The sequence below is a fragment of the Pan paniscus genome, chromosome 6 (assembly GCF_029289425.2).
Source record: "Pan paniscus chromosome 6, NHGRI_mPanPan1-v2.0_pri, whole genome shotgun sequence".
Taxonomy (NCBI): domain Eukaryota; kingdom Metazoa; phylum Chordata; class Mammalia; order Primates; family Hominidae; genus Pan; species Pan paniscus.
In genome coordinates, this window is record NC_073255.2 from 193,809,045 (window position 1) to 193,826,824 (window position 17,780).

The 17,780-nt window shown below is 43.7% G+C and overlaps 1 protein-coding gene across 2 annotated transcripts in view; it reads left to right on the forward strand.

Annotated features, from left to right (window-relative positions):
* DNAJB6 (DnaJ heat shock protein family (Hsp40) member B6) overlaps window positions 1-17,780 on the forward strand; it is an 82,898-nt gene that overhangs the window by 29,739 nt on the left and 35,379 nt on the right. For both annotated transcript variants that reach the window (XM_003816340.4, XM_008969406.5), the window contains exons 4-6: window positions 938-997; window positions 1,810-1,920; window positions 17,551-17,682. In XM_003816340.4, coding sequence (XP_003816388.1) covers window positions 938-997; window positions 1,810-1,920; window positions 17,551-17,682 — 303 coding nt within the window. The remainder of the gene's footprint in view (window positions 1-937; window positions 998-1,809; window positions 1,921-17,550; window positions 17,683-17,780) is intronic.

Genomic DNA, 17,780 nt, shown 5'->3' on the forward strand with positions numbered 1-17,780 from the left:
TGTGGTTGCAATAATCTTGTACTTGGTCATGTGATTTTAATTTAGCATGCCTGGGCTCTGTGCAGTAGAGTGAAAGAAACGATCTAATGGAATAAAGAAAAAAATTTTTTTTTGCTTTTGAGATGGAGTTTTGCTCGTTGCCCAGGCTTGAGTGCAATGGTGCAATCTGGGCTCACTGCAACCTCTGCCTCCTGGGTTCAAGCGATTCTCCTGCCTCAGTCCCCTGAGTAGCTGGGATCACAGGCATGCGCCACCATGCGTGCCTAATTTTGTATTTTTAGTAGAGACTGGGTTTCTCCGTGTTGGCCAGGCTGCTTTCGAACTCCTGACCTCAGGTGATCGGCCCTTCTCGGCCTCTGAAAGTGCTGGGATTACAGGTATGAGCTACCTCGCCTGGCTAAGTCCCCCCCGCACCTACTCTTGTTGCCCAGGGTGGAGTGCAATGGCACGATCGTGGCTCACCACAAACTCCGCCTCCTGGGTTCAAGCTATTCTCTTGCCTCAGCCTTCTGAGTAGCTGGGATTACAAGTGCCTGCCACCACGCCTGGCTAATTATTGTATTTTTACAAGAGATGAGGTTTCACCATATTGGCCAGGCTGGTCTCAAACTCCTGACCTCAGGTGATCTGCCCACCTTGGCCTCCCAAAGTGGTGGGATTACAGGTGTGAGCCACCATGCCTGGCCGTAAATACTTAAATATTTCTAATAACTTGTAAAAATTCAACATACTGAATGTTTTTTGAATTGTTTTTCAGGAGAGAGGTACAGAAAGTTTTCCCTGTTGCTTTGTTTTGTTTTAAAGAAAAGGTGGCCATACTCCTTGAAATTCAGTTGTAAAACATCGAAAACTGATTTACAACTTGGGAAATACCTTATCTATTGAATTAAGGGTTTAAAAGGAACTTGGCCTTACCGACTTTTCTTTAAATTTTTAGCTAAGAAACGGGACATCTATGACAAATATGGCAAAGAAGGATTAAATGGTGGAGGAGGAGGTAAGTACGTGAGTTTTTTCTTTGAAGACAAAAGGTCTTGGCAAGTAAGTTGAGTTTGTAAATCACGAGTCTCTTGGTCAGAGTCGATTTTGTATCAGTAAATAGAGATGCAACGTAGAAAGCGAACTAAATTGGGGAGAGGACAGAGAAATTGATGGCATTTAAAAATCTTTTACGAGACTAGAAGTATATGTTGATGTACTTTTTATAGATAGAAACAATTTGTAACCATACTGCAATATATTGTGAACATATACCCTTAGATCAGCACTTGACGTTATGTCAAAATATCCTAAGGGTTTAAAGAGCAGATTTTCCTGAAAAGCTAAAATAATGACTTTGAAGGGCGTGGACTTTGTCCCCAAAAGTTCTCACGGTCACTGGGCTGTGACCAGCCTCCCCAGGGGTGTTGGGAAATTATTGCTCCAAACCCAACTGGGGCCACGCGGCAGCTTCTGTGGCTCCAGGAGGCCAGTTGTCGAAGTGGATGCAGATACTCTTGGTCTTCATAAACCTTCATAACAAATCATAAAAATGGTGTGTAATGTTACATGTTATATGCCGATCACGGATTTAGAGATGGTGAAAAGTAGTGTCGAAGGGGCCACTGCTGCACTCATATGCCATCAGCGCTGGGCACACTCACTCTCTGTCAGTACAGGGCTCATGTTTTGAATTATAGAGAACTTCAGGTTTATGAAATATTTTTGTTTTTATTAGTTCATGATTTGTATAATGTTTTGTCAACAAAGAATTCTTTGCCTACAAAACACCAAAATTCATAAACTAAAAGCTGTGTTGTATTTGTGCAGGTGGAAGTCATTTTGACAGTCCATTTGAATTTGGCTTCACATTCCGTAACCCAGATGATGTCTTCAGGGAATTTTTTGGTGGAAGGGACCCATTTTCATTTGACTTCTTTGGTAAGTTAATCACGTGGGTTGACTTGGTGTGTGTCCATGACCCAAGTGAGGGCTTACTTAGTATGGCCTTTCTGTTGAATTAACATTGTATTTTAGGCTGGGCGTGGTGGCTCATGCCTGTAATCCCAGCACTTTGGGAGGCTGAGGCGGGCAGATCACCTGAGGTTGGGAGTTCAAGACCAGCCTGACCAACATGGAGAAGCCACATCTCTACTAAAATACAAAATTAGCTGGGCATGGTGGCGCATGCCTGTAATCCCAGCTACTTGGGAGGCTGAGGCAGGAGAATCACTTGAACCCGGGAGGCAGAGGTTGCGGTGAACTGAGATCATGCCATTGCATTGTTGTCTGGGCAACAAGAGTGAAACTCCTGTCTCAAAAAAAAAAAAGTTAACATTGTATTTTGTCGCGAAACTTTGTGTTTAAAGCAGCATTGGACTAGCCTGAACAACATGGTGAAACCCTGTCTCAACAACAACAAAAAAAATACAAAAAATTAGCTGAGTGTGGTGGCGTGTGCCTGTGGTCCCAGCTACTTGGGAGGCTGAGGTGGGAGGATTTCCTTGAGCCTGGGAGGTTGAGATTGGGCCACTGCACTCCAGCTTGGGTGACAGAGCAAGGCCCTGTCTGAAAAAAATAAAACAGCACAGTAGCTGTAAAATCTTTTCTCTTCTTCCTCTTTGAAAATTTAAGTTACAACTTGAAAAATTAAAATAATAAAGGGTTTAATGTATTTTTTTTTCTTTGTTATGTATGGCCCTAATTAACTTGCTTTTGCCCTCAGATGAGACAGTGGTAAGGGCATGGGTGCGAGTGTCTTGGAAATGTTGTTTCCCATTGAACAACCAATTTGTGTGTGAATTTGCCACATCATATTCCTGTTAAAATCATTAAGCATCATAGTACTGTTTGCAAGACCTTTCATCCGTAAACATTGTGTGTGAGGACTGTTGTTGAGAGTTTGCGGAAAGGCACCTCTAGAGCAAGACTGCGGACGCCTTTGCTGAGGAGAGAATGGTTTTGTTAAGGGAGACAGTGCTGTTACAGCTGCTGTTTGATTGTAGGAAAATGGGTTTCTCATCAACGGCATCTCAGTCCTGATGCCTGGTCCTAGGCTTTGGTGTATGTCTTGGGCACAGTTTGGGTCAGGCACTTTTGTTAGCTGTCTCCTGTTAGAGCCTTCTCAACCACTGGGACTTCCTGAGTGATGCACTGGGTGACCTGAGAGGTCAGGATTAAACATGTACTCCTGTAGTTGTTTTTGTCTTTTGACTTATTGAAAGGGAAACACATTGTATGTTTACCTCCTTCATTGCCTGGAGCTTGGGTGAAGAAACTGAACACCACCTGCAACTTGAGGAGGGAAAGAGAAGAGTAGTTGTGTCTACAGATAATATAGGGGAGACACGTGGAGCTCCTGCCTGCTGCAGGCACGAAGAAGCATAATCACTCTCATATCTGGTAGGTCTTGGGCCTTTTGCATGGCGCAGTTCTTCAGTGTGTCTCAAATGGGGATTCAAAGACGTTGCTCTTACACCTTATTATGGGCTGGCTGGCTTGAAGAGAGCCCCTTTCTGAGGGAGGAAGGACAGTCAGTGGCCTCAAGCATTTTCAGGGAAACTGAAGCTGAGCAGGCGATTTCCGATTAGGGGACCGGGAGACTGGCGTGCTCATCGTTTAAGTGCATTTGCTGTAATCACTGCTGCCATCAGCAGAAACAGAGCTCAAGAAAGAACCATGTTTACATCCGTCCTTCATCGACCCTCACAGGCAAGAAATATTTCTCTAAGAAAAATAATTTACGGATCTCTGTCTTAAAAATGACCTTTGCATCTTGCTGTAGCCTTCAGCAAACTGCATTTGTTGCTTTGCAGGACAGGGCAGTGTTGGGGTTGAAGTCCTGTGTTCTGATCGGTGATTCTCATGGTGACCAAGCGAGGAAGAAGGCCCGCTCTTCCAACACCATGGCTTCTCTTCTGGGGCACACGAGGTGAAACGGGCTGTCCTCGCGATGTCTGAGACCGGGCGTCTTCAACAGGCCCTGCTTAACATTATGATTAAACAGGCCTTTCTTACCATTATTATTAAACAGGCCGTTTCTCAGCATTATTATTAAACAGGCCCCTTCTTAACATTATTATTAAACAGGCCTTTCATAACATTATTATTAAACGGGCCCCTTCTTAACATTATTATTAAACAGGCCCCTTCTTAACATTATTATTAAACAGGACTTTCATAACATTATTATTAAACGGGCCCCTTCTTAACATTATTATTAAACAGGCCCCTTCTTGACATTATTATTAAAGAGGCCCTTTCTTCACATTATTATTAAACAGGCCCCTTCTTAACATTATTATTAAACAGGACTTTCATAACGTTATTATTAAACAGGCCCCTTCTTAACATTATTATTAAACAGGCCTTTCATAACGTTATTATTAAACGGGCCCCTTCTTAACATTATTATTAAACAGGCCCCTTCTTGACATTATTATTAAAGAGGCCCTTTCTTCACATTATTATTAAACAGGCCCCTTCTTAACATTATTATTAAAGAGGCCTTTTCTTCACATTATATTATTAAACAGGCCCCTTCTTAACATTATTATTAAACAGGCCTTTCATAACGTTATTATTAAACAGGCCCCTTCTTAACATTATTATTAAACAGGCCTTTCATAACATTATTATTAAACGGGCCCCTTCTTAACATTATTATTAAACAGGACTTTCATAACGTTATTATTAAACAGTCTCCTTCTTAACATTATTATTAAAGAGGCCCTTTCTTAACATTATTATTAAACAGGCCTTTCATAACATTATTATTAAACGGGCCCCTTCTTAACATTATTATTAAACAGTCCCCTTCTTAACATTATTATTAAACAGGCCCTTTCTTAACATTATTATTAAACAGGCCTTTCATAACGTTATTATTAAACGGGCCCCTTCTTAACATTATTATTAAACAGGCCCCTTCTTAACATTATTATTAAACGGGACCCTTCTTAAGACTATTAAACGGGCCCTTTCTTAACATTATTATTAAACAGTCTCCTTCTTAACATTATTATTAAACAGGCCCCTTCTTAACATTATTATTAAAGAGGCCCTTTCTTCACATTATTATTAAACAGGCCCTTCTTATTATTATTAAAGAGGCCCTTTCTTCACATTATTATTAAACAGGCCCCTTCTTAACATTATTATTAAACGGGACCCTTCTTAAGACTATTAAACGGGCCCTTTCTTAACATTATTATTAAACAGGCCCCTTCTTAACATTATTATTAAAGAGGCCCTTTCTTCACATTATTATTAAACAGGCCCTTCTTAACATTATTATTAAAGAGGCCCTTTCTTCACATTATTATTAAACAGGCCCTTTCTTAACATTATTATTAAACGGGACCCTTCTTAAGACTATTAAACGGGCCCTTTCTTAACATTATTATTAAACAGGCCCCTTCTTAACATTATTATTAAACGGGACCCTTCTTAAGACTATTAAACGGGCCCTTTCTTAACATTATTATTAAACAGGCCCCTGCTTAACATTATTATTAAAGAGGCCCTTTCTTCACATTATTATTAAACAGGCCCTTCTTAACATTATTATTAAAGAGGCCCTTTCTTCACATTATTATTAAACAGGCCCTTCTTAACATTATTATTAAACCGGCCTTTCATTAACGTTGTTATTAAATGGGCCCCTTCTTAACATTATTATTAAACGGGCCCCTTCTTAACATTATTATTAAACAGGCTGTTTCTCAACATTATTATTAAACAGGCCGTTTCTCAACATGATTATTAAATAGGACCTTCTTAACGTTATTATTAAACGGGCCCTTAACATTATGATTAAACAGGCCCTTTCTTAACATCATTTTTTTTTTTAATCCAAAGGGGAAGGGTCCCTTAGTGACTGAATTGTAGCTAATTTTTGTTTTCCTTGGGGAAAATAATCTGATACACCAAGCCATAGGGCAATTACTTGTAAAGAAGGTATAGAGATTTAATTAGATGTGAGTGTGAGTTTGTACCCCTAGTCCAAGGAGAGAGGTGCTAGTCTTACTGAAACGCTGTACTGTTAAATGCTCCATTTTACATGCAGACCTATTTTAAGACCAGGTACCGTGTTTCCCATGATTAGTGTGGCAGTGATACTTGTTCATTCCATTCTTACAGGTGTTCTAGATGACTTCCATTTTCAGGCTCTCAGGATTTACACACTGGGGAAGCTGTTGCTCCATGGCTGCTATATGTATGTAGTCACTGTGCAGCCTGCTGACGGTATGTTTAATGTAGATGGGTGTGGATGCAGAGCCAGAGGGATTTCTGCTTATTCATGATGTAGTTCAGGGGTCAACACCCTGGTCTGTGGCCTGTTACGAACTGGCCTGTTGGGAATAGGAGGTGAGCGGCGCACAGGCAGGCAAGCATTACTGCCTGAGCCCCACCTCCTGTCAGCTCAGTGGCAGCATTGGAGTCTCATAAGGGCACAAACCCTATTGTGAACTGCACACGCGAGGGACCTAGGTTGTGCGTTCCTCATCAGAATCCAGTATCTGAAACCATCCCCCTACCCCAACCCATCACCCGCTGTGTGGAAGAATTGTCTTCCGTGAAACCAGTCCCTGGTGGCAAAAAGGTTGGGGACCGCTGTTGATAAATCATATTTACTAGACCTGGTGTACTTTCCACATGACGAAAAAGTAGTTTAAAATCTGCTGTAAGATATTTCCGAGCTGCGCTTTACATTTATCAGAATGCAGAACCCCTGCTGTACTTGAGACCTCTCTCATGATAGGTGGGGAAGGGTGAAGGGGTGCCGGATGTTGGACACATGGTATGCAGGTCTGTGCCTGAGCACCAGGCAGTGCTCACTGTCACGCTGTGGCCAAGGAGACTTGGGCCTGGGGCCTGCGGTGTGGAACCCGTCCTTTACAGCAGAAGCCCTCCCAGGAGAGGTCGCGGAGGCGGATTCTAACACCAGCCTGGAAGGAATGCTGCCTCTGAATTGGAGGGCTACAATCAAAACTGCTGAGGCTAGGTGACTGTCGAAATTTCCAGAATGTGGAGCACATGCAAATGAGCTCTTGTCAAAATGTTAATTGGAAAAGTTTATTAATAGGCAGTGGACCTACTTGAATTAGGATGCTCTCTCTATTTTATTATTAGAGGACCCTATTGCTCAGTGAAATGATGTTCTGAGATAGGAAAGAAAGGGTACCTGATAATAGTGCCTTTTGATCCCATTAGTCACAGCAGGCATTACATCTGGGAAAAGCCTGTGGGTTTAACTTCACATTTTATTTATATTCTTGGAAAACCAAAGCGAACCTTTAAGGTTTCCAGAGAGGCCTTTTATTTTAGCAGTGCAGCAAGTTTTTCCTTTGTAAAGCATCACTGTGGTACGAATGATGCTCTGTAGCAATAGAGGAGGAGTCCTGTGGTATGTAGAACCAAGGAAAGCAGACTTCTTGCAGGAAAAATGAGTGCATTGAGGATAGTAACCTGACTTTCTGACTTGTGATTAAATTATGATAGTAGTCAGTCATTTTACTCTCCCAGGGTTTGAGGAAGTGGCCGGTGAGGACTTGGAGCCTAGTGAGGAGTTAGTAGAGCTGCCCAGGGTGGAGGAGGCCACAGAGGACAGCCCTGGTGAAGAGAACAGTGAGGCCTTGGATGTGTTGATATCCAGCGAGGACCTGGCACTGTCTAGTGAGGACGAGGCCTGCACAGGATGTAACTGGGGCCTGGGCGAGCCCCTCAGCGAGGAGCTGGGGCTCATATCCAGCGAGGACGGGGCCAGCCCTGGGGACGTAGAGGAGCTCAGTGAGGAGTGCGAGGAGCCGCTGAGTGAGGAGGAGCACAGCAGGCCAGAGCTGGGGCGCTGCCGGCACCACCATAAAGTGTCAAGGAGCTGCCCGAGCGGGACTGACTTAAACAGTGTATCTAGAATAAAATGGTTTCCTCTAGTGCCTTGATACTGTCCTTGGTCAGACGACCTCAGCTGCCTTGGAGATAGAACTGAAGAAGCAAGAGAGGGAGGTGGCAGCCCTGAAGCACAGGCCGGGCGTCTCGTAGGCTCTTTCCCTAGAAGCCAGAGCACAGACCCTGAAGACAGCCTTGAGTTTGATCCGTACCACAAACCGGGGGCTTAAACTACCAAAATGTACCATCTCCCAGTCCTGGAGGCTGGCCATGTGAGACCCAGGCTGGTTGCTTCTGAGGCTGAGGTGTGTCCCGTCTTGCTCCAGGCCCTTCCCCAGCTGTTCTTCTCCCTACATTTGCAGACGGATGGCCCATCCGATGTTGACATCATCTCCTTTGTGTCTGTCTCTGTGTCCATTGGATTTAATGTTTTAGAGACGGGTTTCACTGTGTTGCTTAGGCTGGCCTCCAACCGCTAGGCTCAAGCAGTCTTCCTTCCTCAGCCTCCCAAGTAACTGATCACAGGCATGAGCCACTGTGCCCAGCCACAAGTTCCCCCTTTTTATAAGGACATCATTTATATTGGCTTAGTGCCCACTGTAATGATTTCATCTTAACTTGATAATCTACAAAGAGCCTGTTCCCAGTAAGGTCACATTCACAGGTACTGGGGATTAGGACTCTAATTTAATCTTTTTTGGGGGCCATGATTCAACCACTTTAACATCATATTTCTAACGGGTAGATTTTTGTGCTAGTCTTTGAAATTCACAGCCAAGCAGCAAATTTTGAAAGGTAAAAGGAGGAGGAGCCTTTAAAGTTAGACATGTGCCCTCACCCCTCGCTCTGAGACAGAGTTTTGCTCTGTCACCCAGGCTGGAGTGCAGTGGCACGGTCTCAGCTTACTGCAACTTCCGCCTCCCAGGTTCAAGTGATTCTCTTGCCTCAGCCTCCCAAGTAGCTGGGATTTCAGGTACCCACCACCACACCTGGCTAATTTTTGTGTTTTTAGTAGAGACGGAGTTTCACCATGTTGGCCAGGCTAGTCTCGAACTTCTGACCTCAGGTCATCTGCCTGCCTTGGCCTCCCGAAGTGCTGGGATTACATGCGTGAGCCACCATGCCTGGCCAAAGTTAGACGTGTTAATGAGAGCTAGAAGTTAGGGGTCAAGTACAGGCATGGGAGTGGCACAGCAGATTGGATCGGTGTGTGCTGGTGACCTGGACCCACTATCATTACACGGCGCTACAGCAGTTTGTTTGTAATGAGTGTTCTTTGATTACTTTGGACAGAGTTCATACACAGGCACACCTACACACAGGTCACTTAGAAGAAGTTAAGGAGTCTTTTTAAATACACACAAAAACATCACATACTAAGCCGGGCATAGTGGTGTACCCCTGTAATGCCAGCTACTGGGGAGGCTGAGGTAGGAGATTCCTTGAGCCCAGGAGTTCGAGTCCAGCTTGGGAAAAATAATGAGATGCCATCTCTAAAAATTTAAGAAAAAAAGGTTAAAAAATGAAACCGTGATGTACGAGACTGGTTTCCAGCTAAAGTTGTTGGAACCATCCTTGTGTGTAATTTCACATGGTCGTGAAGCAGTGGGCAGTCCCGCCCGGCGTCCCCATGCGCTCTTCCTCTCATCTGGTGAGAGTTTCTTGGAGAACATGCCAAACTCATGTATGGTTGTGTGCGTATTTGAGAACTCCTCGTGTTGAGATGGAGCTGTTTTTTGGAAGTATCTCATTTTTTTTTAGATGGAGTCTCACTCTGTCGCCCAGCTGGAGTGCAGTGGCGTGATCTCGGCTCACTGCAACCTGTACCTCTTGGGTTCAAGTGATTCTCCTGCCTCAGCCTCCCAAGTAGCTGGGATTACAGACATGTGCCACTGCGCCCGGCTAATTTTGTATTTTTAGGAGAGACAGGGTTGCTCCATGTTGGTCAGGTTGGTCTCGAACTCCTGAGCTCAGGCGATCCACCCACCTCGGCCACCCAGAGTGCTGGGATTACAGGCATGAGCCACCGTGCCAGGCCGTTCATTTCTACTGAAAATTATCCTGGCTAGTGAGGATGGGTGCCTTGTTAGTGATCTGCGATTCATTTGTGCTGTTTTTCAGCACATACTTGGTCGTTTCAGGACCTTTGTTTCCTCTGACGTCCTCCCTTAAATAGGGAGAGGAAATGGTTCCTGGAAACGGTCATTTTGAGAATTTTCTCTGCTGTGAGAACTGAGGCTCTGGCTACCCCTCTAAAAGGCTTGAGCCATGCTGTAAGAGTTTGTGGGCAGTGTTTCCTCCCTTGTATTTTGTGGTGTTGGTCCCCCTAACAGGTCTTTGTATAGTGTTTGGTTCACATTGTTGGCATGACAGTCACCTGAGCAAGACGTTGCCTGAGTCCTTTGTCAGTTTGTGGGTTTTCGCATCATCTGTTTCCAGTGGGATTTTGGTCCCTGGTCAACTTGTGGACAACTCCAGAGATTGAGATAGTTGCCGTATCCTTAGTGCTCCCAGGGGGAGATGTTCTGGGACTGTAGGTGCAAGATGTAGGAAGAGTGGTTTAAACTTGAGGCTGCAGGCAGAGCTGATACTGTGTTGGGCTTTGACAGGTTTAGGGAATACCAGTATTTATAGGCAGTATGATAGTGTAGGGGGACAGTGAGGTGGAAGGTGTGATGGTGGAGGAAAGATGAATCGGCCATCTGCGAGTAGGGCTCAGAAAAGAGCCTGGAGCCTGCTGCTGTTCTGGTGGTTTCTTCCCTGAGCAATGAGGACTGTGGTTGGGAAGAGGCCCATTCCTCCTGACGCCAGAGTTCCTCATCTCATGTCGGCTCTTTTGTATTTGAAATAGAATAATTTGATTGCAGTGTATTGTGGATTCTTTGACTTCGATAGATTTTTGTAACTTTTGGGAAACAGATTACTCTAACCAGATCTGGGAAGTAGCTAGAAATTATACTTGTAATAAAAAACAATTATATGGGAAGCTGAAAATGGTGGTGTTCATTTAACAAATATGGCGTGCCTGCTGTTTAGTGCCAGGCACTATTCTAGGTGCTGGTTCGGCAGTGGAGAGAAACACTGAAGCCCTGTTCTCAGGGCGTGCAGTTCAGGGCGGAGCTCCGGCCGTGTTCTTCATTTGCTCCCATTGCGTATTGTATTCCAGATTCCTAACAGTTATGTTATTTGCTACTTCTGAAAATGTGAGTTGTAATAAATGAGTGCCTGGTTTTGAGAGGAGTTGGGAGAGCAGAGGAAGTCTGTGTCTTTCATGCTTGCCTTTTGAATCTCAAGCGTTTCTCCCTTTTGAGGGTGGCTGTCTAGGTTTTAGCTTTGGAACTTGAGGAGAGAGTGACATATTTTCCTTTGTTTGAAATAGCCATGGTGCTTTTTCAGTTTTGTTTTGCTGTCATTTTTTTGTTCCAGCTTTTCTGTGCACTTGGGGAATTGACAGTGGGTCCTGAAATCATGACAGCAGGCCTCTCCTGGGCCGCGGCTGGGAGTGTGCTGAGGAAGGGCGAGCTTAGTGCTGCCCTGAGATGAACGTGGTTGGTGGGAATCCCTTCGCTTCGTTGTGAAGCTGTTCCTGTTCCATCAGGTTCTCATGCTTGGTAAAGCTCAGAGAAAATGTGTGGGTTTAAAACATGTTCTCCACTTCCTCAGTGTTCTTCAAGTTTGTGTGTGGGTAAATGTTTGTTACATGTGTTTTGTGGTCAGTTTTCTCACACTGTTCATTGTATATATATATTTTTTGGTCATAAATTTGTGACTGTTCTTTAGATAGTCAGTATAGTATCTTGTTAATGTTATGGGCCCCTTAATGCATTGGTCTTAGTATTCCTCAGGGAATAGCATGATATTGCAAAATTTTAAAGAAGCTCTTGCTATACGATGCCCAGAATGTTGAAATGGAAGGAGTGTCACTGAAAAGAGTCAAACTGTGAAATATTTGAAGAGATGTATTCTGAGCCAAATATAAGTGACCATGCTGGTGACACAGCCTCAGGAGTCCCAAGAACATGTGTCCAAGTGGTCAGGGTGCAGCTTGGTTTATACATTATAGGGAGGCATGAGACATCAATCAGATCATAACCTGTAATCCCTGCACTTTGGGAGGCTGAGGCGGATGGATCGCTTGAGGTCAGGAGTTCCAGACCAGCCTGGCCAACATGGTGAAACCCTACCTCTACTAAAAATAAAAAAATTAGCCAGGCGGGGTGGCAGGCACCTGTAATCCCAGCTACTTGGGAGGCTGAGGCAGGAGAACTGCTTGACCTGGGAGGCAGAGGTTGCAGTGAGCCAAGATCGCGCCACTGCACTCCAGCCTGGGCGACAGAGCAAGACTCCGTCTTGGGAAAACAAACAAAAAGAAATACATTGTTTTGGCCCAGAAAGGCAGGACAGCTCAAAGCAGGGGGGCTTCCAGACTGTTGGTGAATGAAAACATTTTTTGGTTGACAATTGGTTGAGTTTGTCTAAAGACCTGGGATCATAGAAAAAAAATGTTCAGGTTAAGATAAACGATCGTGGAGATGAAGGTTCCTTTGAAGTCTCATAGCGGCTGCCCTTAGAGACAATAGATGACAAATGTTTCCTTTTCAGACCTTTGACGTGCTAGACTTTCAGTTAATCTCTTCAGGATTGGGAGGGTCTGGAAGAAAAAGATCTAGCCATGTTAATAGACTGTTCACAGATGCACATTTCCCCCACAAAGGATGGCTTTGCAGGACAATTTCAAATGGTTTGTAGGGCATGACTCCCCAGACCCCTTAGGTAGGAATTTGGGCAAGATAAAAAATCAGAACTCAGTCCTCAAGAGTTAAATCCTAATGCTGTTTCAAGTGATGTTTGTATCTCAGGATACAAAGTTAAGGTTTGAAGACCCATTTAAAGATGCTTCTAAAGAGATGAGCATACATGTTTTGCTTTGCAGAATCTGCATGAGTCTAGAGAAACTGCCACTGGGGGAGAAACGTGTATTACAAGGAAGGTGCTCACGACTCTAACCCTCACCACTGTGGAAGCTAGCCAATAAAACCTGTCAGGGCTGGAGCAGTCTCCTCCCCCGGGGTGGGATGGTGTGGGGTGGGGATCACAGGCCCCCAGGTGATTGGTCGAGGCCCATCCACATTAGGGAGGCAAGCTGCTTTACCAGTCTCCTGATCCAAATGCTAATCTCATCCAGAATCACCCAGAAGGATGTTCGGCTCAATATTTGGGAACTCTGTGCATGGCCCAGTTAACCTGAACGTGAAATCAACCACATGTCCATCTGTTGTCAACTTGGCACCCATATGCATTTCCTTAACCCAGGGCTTAATCGTCAAGTGAGGGCAAGAACAAGGTCATAGCCACCTAACATGATCCACTATCCTACAGACAACCGAAAGTGCACTAGCCCCTTGCCCAGCGGAGGTCACGTTCTCCTGTGATGTTTACGGTTCTCCTTGATACGGGGTAACTTAATAGGCAATATGTGTGTATTACATAAGAGGATAAGAGAGGGAAGAAAACTGGTATGTGCCTAAATATAACATGCATAGATTATATATGACAAGTATTGGTCACAAAATAAGGAGGAAATACTCCAGGCATTGATGGTCCTCGTTCCTGTAACTGGTCCTGTGGACACAGCCACTTTCTTCCACTGCCCATTCTGTGGTCTTGTGGCCTTCAGCAGGCACCTCACTGGTTGTGGTTCTTTCTGGTGAGGTAAAGTAAAAAAGAAGTTGGTAGCACATTTGATTAACAAGTGTCTTAAGATTTATTTCTAAGGTAGAAAAGTATGATCAGTTGTTTATAAATCCAAAAGTAATAATACATGCTGGGTTTAAGAATTTGAAAATGGGAATGAGGTGAGAGGAGGAGGAGGTCTTGCCCCTCCACCCCAGTTGGAGCCCCACAGGAACGTTGTAGCACGTGCTGTATAGTTGTGATGCCCACGGTCGGAGCCCCACGGGAGCATTGTAGCACGCGCTGTATAGTGCGTTGTAGCGTGCGCTGTGTAGTTGTGATGCCCACAGGCTTCTTTGCATTTCTCTCCAGCTCTGCTAGCCACGAACACTTCAAGTCTGCACTTCACATGCTTGCTTGCCTGTGCATGTTACGCACGCTCAGCAACTTAGTTCCACGTTTGGGATGAGTTGAGTTCCCTGACGTAGAATTGCTGGGTTGAGGGTTTTTTATAATAAAAATATTGGTTTTATTTTGGGGGCTGAAGGTTTTAAAAGCTTAATACATACTTCTAGATTGCTTTTCAAAACGACAGAAACCAGCACGTGATAAGTAGCTCTTACTTGAAATAAGGACTTGTCTGATCTCAAGTGGCAACTTTTAACTGGTCTTTAAATATTATAAATATTGAAATTATTTTAATGTTTCTTAGCACTGTTTCTGTTATAAATGAGACTTCATTTTTAGGGTAATTTGTGATTTTAATGTTTGAAATTATACGAGTTAAAATTCGGTGAATACCTGAATTGTGAAAAATTATATTTAAGCTACAAAATGTCAGTAGAGAAATAAACAAGATAAAGATTTTTTTCATACAAGAAAATGGAACGGAAAAGCATTGGCCTTCTCATAACATAGTACTCAGCCAGCTTTTGAGGTAGCTTCTGTAGATGATGATATAATTATGAATGTCATTGTCTTAATTTAGCTTAGAATGCAAACCAGTTAAAATCACTTGGTTAGTACTGTTACCACTGAGACACGGGTTCAAGATGCATGTAAAAGCTCAGTGCCTTGTGGACAACTTCTAAGGGTTTAGTTGCCATGGATTTAAAGAAATTGTAACTAAACCAATGTTTTAGCATTGATAAATGGGAAATTGCGGAAGGATGTAAACGTAGAGTTTAACTCTACAACTTGGCTTAGGGACTCAGGTATGGACAGTGAGAATAACTTGGTTTAGGGACTCAGATATGGACAGTGAGACTGGCCACATGAGTGCCTTTCTCACTGTCACACTCTTACCCAGGTTGGAGTGCAGTGGCTGTCGACAGGTGTGATCATAGCTCCCTGCAGCCTTGAATTCCTGGGCTCAAGCAGTCCTGCCTCAGCCTCCCAAGGAGGTGGGACTAAAGATGGTGTGCCACCACACCTGGCTAATTTTTAAATTTATTGTAGAGAAGGGGTCTTGCTATGTTGCCCAGGTTGGTCTTGAACCCCTGACCTCCAGGGATCTCTCCTGCCTTGGCCTCCTCAGGAGCTGGAACTACAGATATATGCTAATGTCCTCAATTTATGGAAATGCAGAAATGCCTTTTTTTTTTTTTTTTTTTTTTTTTTGAGATGGACTCATGTTCTGCTGCCCAGGCTGGAGTGCTGTGGTGCGATCTTAGCTCACTGTATCCTCCACCTCCGGGGTTCAAGCAATTTTCGTGCCTCAGCCTCCTGGGTAGCTGAGACTACAGATGCCCACCACCACTCCTGGCTGACTTTTTTGTATTTTTAGTAGAGACAGGGTTTTACCATGTTGGCCAGGCTGGTCTCAAACTCCTGACCTCAAGTGATCTGCCCGCCTCGGCCTCCCAAAGTACTGGGATTATAGCTGTGAGCCACTGCACCCTCCCGGAAATGCTTTTTAACGGTCACCTCCTAGGGGAGATGAAGAGAGTTACCACATAATCAGTTTCAACTGTATTTGTAATGTTTGTTTCTTTACCTGGGAGGATATGTTGTAGATACGTCAGATAGAATACCTAACTGACACAATGGTGTGCAGGCTATGGCTGCAAAGTAGAAAGTTTCTAAATAGCATGCTTGGATTTTTATTTGAATTGGATGAAGTTTTTGTGTCCTAGAGAAATTCACAAAATGTTATAAAAGGTTATGATTTAACATCTTTGCTTTTGTTCTTTCTTGTCTTTGAATAGAACAGTGGGGGACGGTAAGGTCTGTTTGCAAAGTACCTATGACCATCTTACATTATTTTTATGGGTGGGGGGCATTGACTGTGGAATGTGGGCAGTAACTTGCACAGTCAGTAACCGTTTGAGTAACTTCTTGTTGGCATCCCCATTCTGGCACTCCTCCTCTAGGTTTCCACCTCACATGCTGGTTTGTGGGCGGAGGGGCAGGTTGGTGCGTGGGGTGTCCGGGCACTGGCTATGCATGCCTTCTTCCTCTTCTGTCTCTTGGCCACCTTTTCCAAAAAGTCAGCAGTGACCAATTCTCCCAGTGTTTCTTTGGGACTCAATGCCTTGGGCTTGGCATTGGGTAAAGCCGACTGGCCAGTTTCATTCTGACGAGCTCTATAGTAGTCCCGTGTGGACCTCTGCCCTCCCTGCTCTGTGGAAGCTTCCTCAGCCTTTGCTTCTCACTATTTACTATTTGCGGGTCCTGGGGGTACCCAGCGTCTCAGGGTTTTGGCTGCCCACCTGTACGTCGGTCCTTTCAAACTGTGGTCAGAGTCAACCTCAGGTGCTGCTTTTCTCTAGTCACTGAATTTTTTTTTTAGTAGAGACAAAAGTCTTGCTGTGTTGTCCAGCCTGGATTCAAACTCCTGAGCTCAAGGAATCCTCTCACTCAGCCTCCAGGGTAGCTGGATCAAGTCACTCTTGTTCATAACCTCAGTTGCTTCATGAATCTCGATTTCTGCTTGATTTCAGTGCTTGCTGTTGTATCCTTGTGTGCTGCAGTATTTATTGTTAACATTTGTGACTCAAATGTATCCACTCCCTGCTTTGGTTGCTCTGGCCTGCAAGTAGGCCGTACTAATTCTGTAGTTGGTCCTGGCTTGCCTTTGTCTTTACCTTGCATGCGTTTATGTCTTAATGCACCTATTAGGATTCCTTGCTTTTATCACAGGTTTCCCATTTTTCTGAAAAAATTACAGTAATTATTAACGCAGAACCCAGGTAAATTAAAAAGGTTTGTATGCTTTATGAATTTTTAGTAAGTACTCATTGATTGATAACAGCAACAGAGGAAAACAAAACGGTCAGTTCCGATCTTGATTTCCAGGAGCACTTTGTGTTTCCACTTGGCAGCGTGATGCTTCCTCATGTCGGTGATTTTCTGTTGAGACATCTTCAAGCATCATCTTACGTCTGCTTGTTAACATTTGTTCAGATTTGATTTCAGCTAATCCTTAAAAGTTTTTTGAGACATCAAACTTAGAATAAAAGGAATTTCCTTTGCCGAGATTCATCAGGTATTTACACTTAGCTTACATGGCCACACCATTCCTCGTGTGTGTGTGTGCGCGCGCGCGCATGTTAGGGTAATCCATTTTTCTGTTTGTTTCTGAATTGCTTTGGAGAAGGCAACTCAGACTCCAAGGAATACAACAGCTGCCGTGTGAAGCTTTTCTCACTTTTCCAGTGGTCGTAGCAGGAACAGCGTCTTGACCTCAAATCAGTGACGTGAAAAGAGCTGAGTTTGAAGTGCATATTGGTCCTCCATAAAGAATGTGTGTATGTGCTGTTTTTTAAATTAAGTCTGGTAATTTATTTGATATAATGTATTGTAGTTTTAGTTGAATTAAACTAGTTAGTAAAACTGTTGGTGAGGTAGTGTTTCAGTTACTCTGTAGATAAGCTCTTTTGTTAAAACCTCTTAAGTTTTTTGTTCCTGAATATGTTACAAACATCTATTTTCTCTTACTGTAGCTATCACGTGAGGAAAAAAACTTGAAAAAAAGACTTCACAGTGTGTGTTTATGTTTGATTTTAGAAGACCCTTTTGAGGACTTCTTTGGGAATCGAAGGGGTCCCCGAGGAAGCAGAAGCCGAGGGACGGGGTCATTTTTCTCCGCGTTCAGTGGATTTCCGTCTTTTGGAAGTGGATTTTCTTCTTTTGATACAGGTATTAAATCCCTAGGTTTAATCTCTGTTATCTTAACAGCAGTTAGTACTTATAAAATCATAATACTCTTTTAGTTACAGTGCTTTAAAATATGTGTA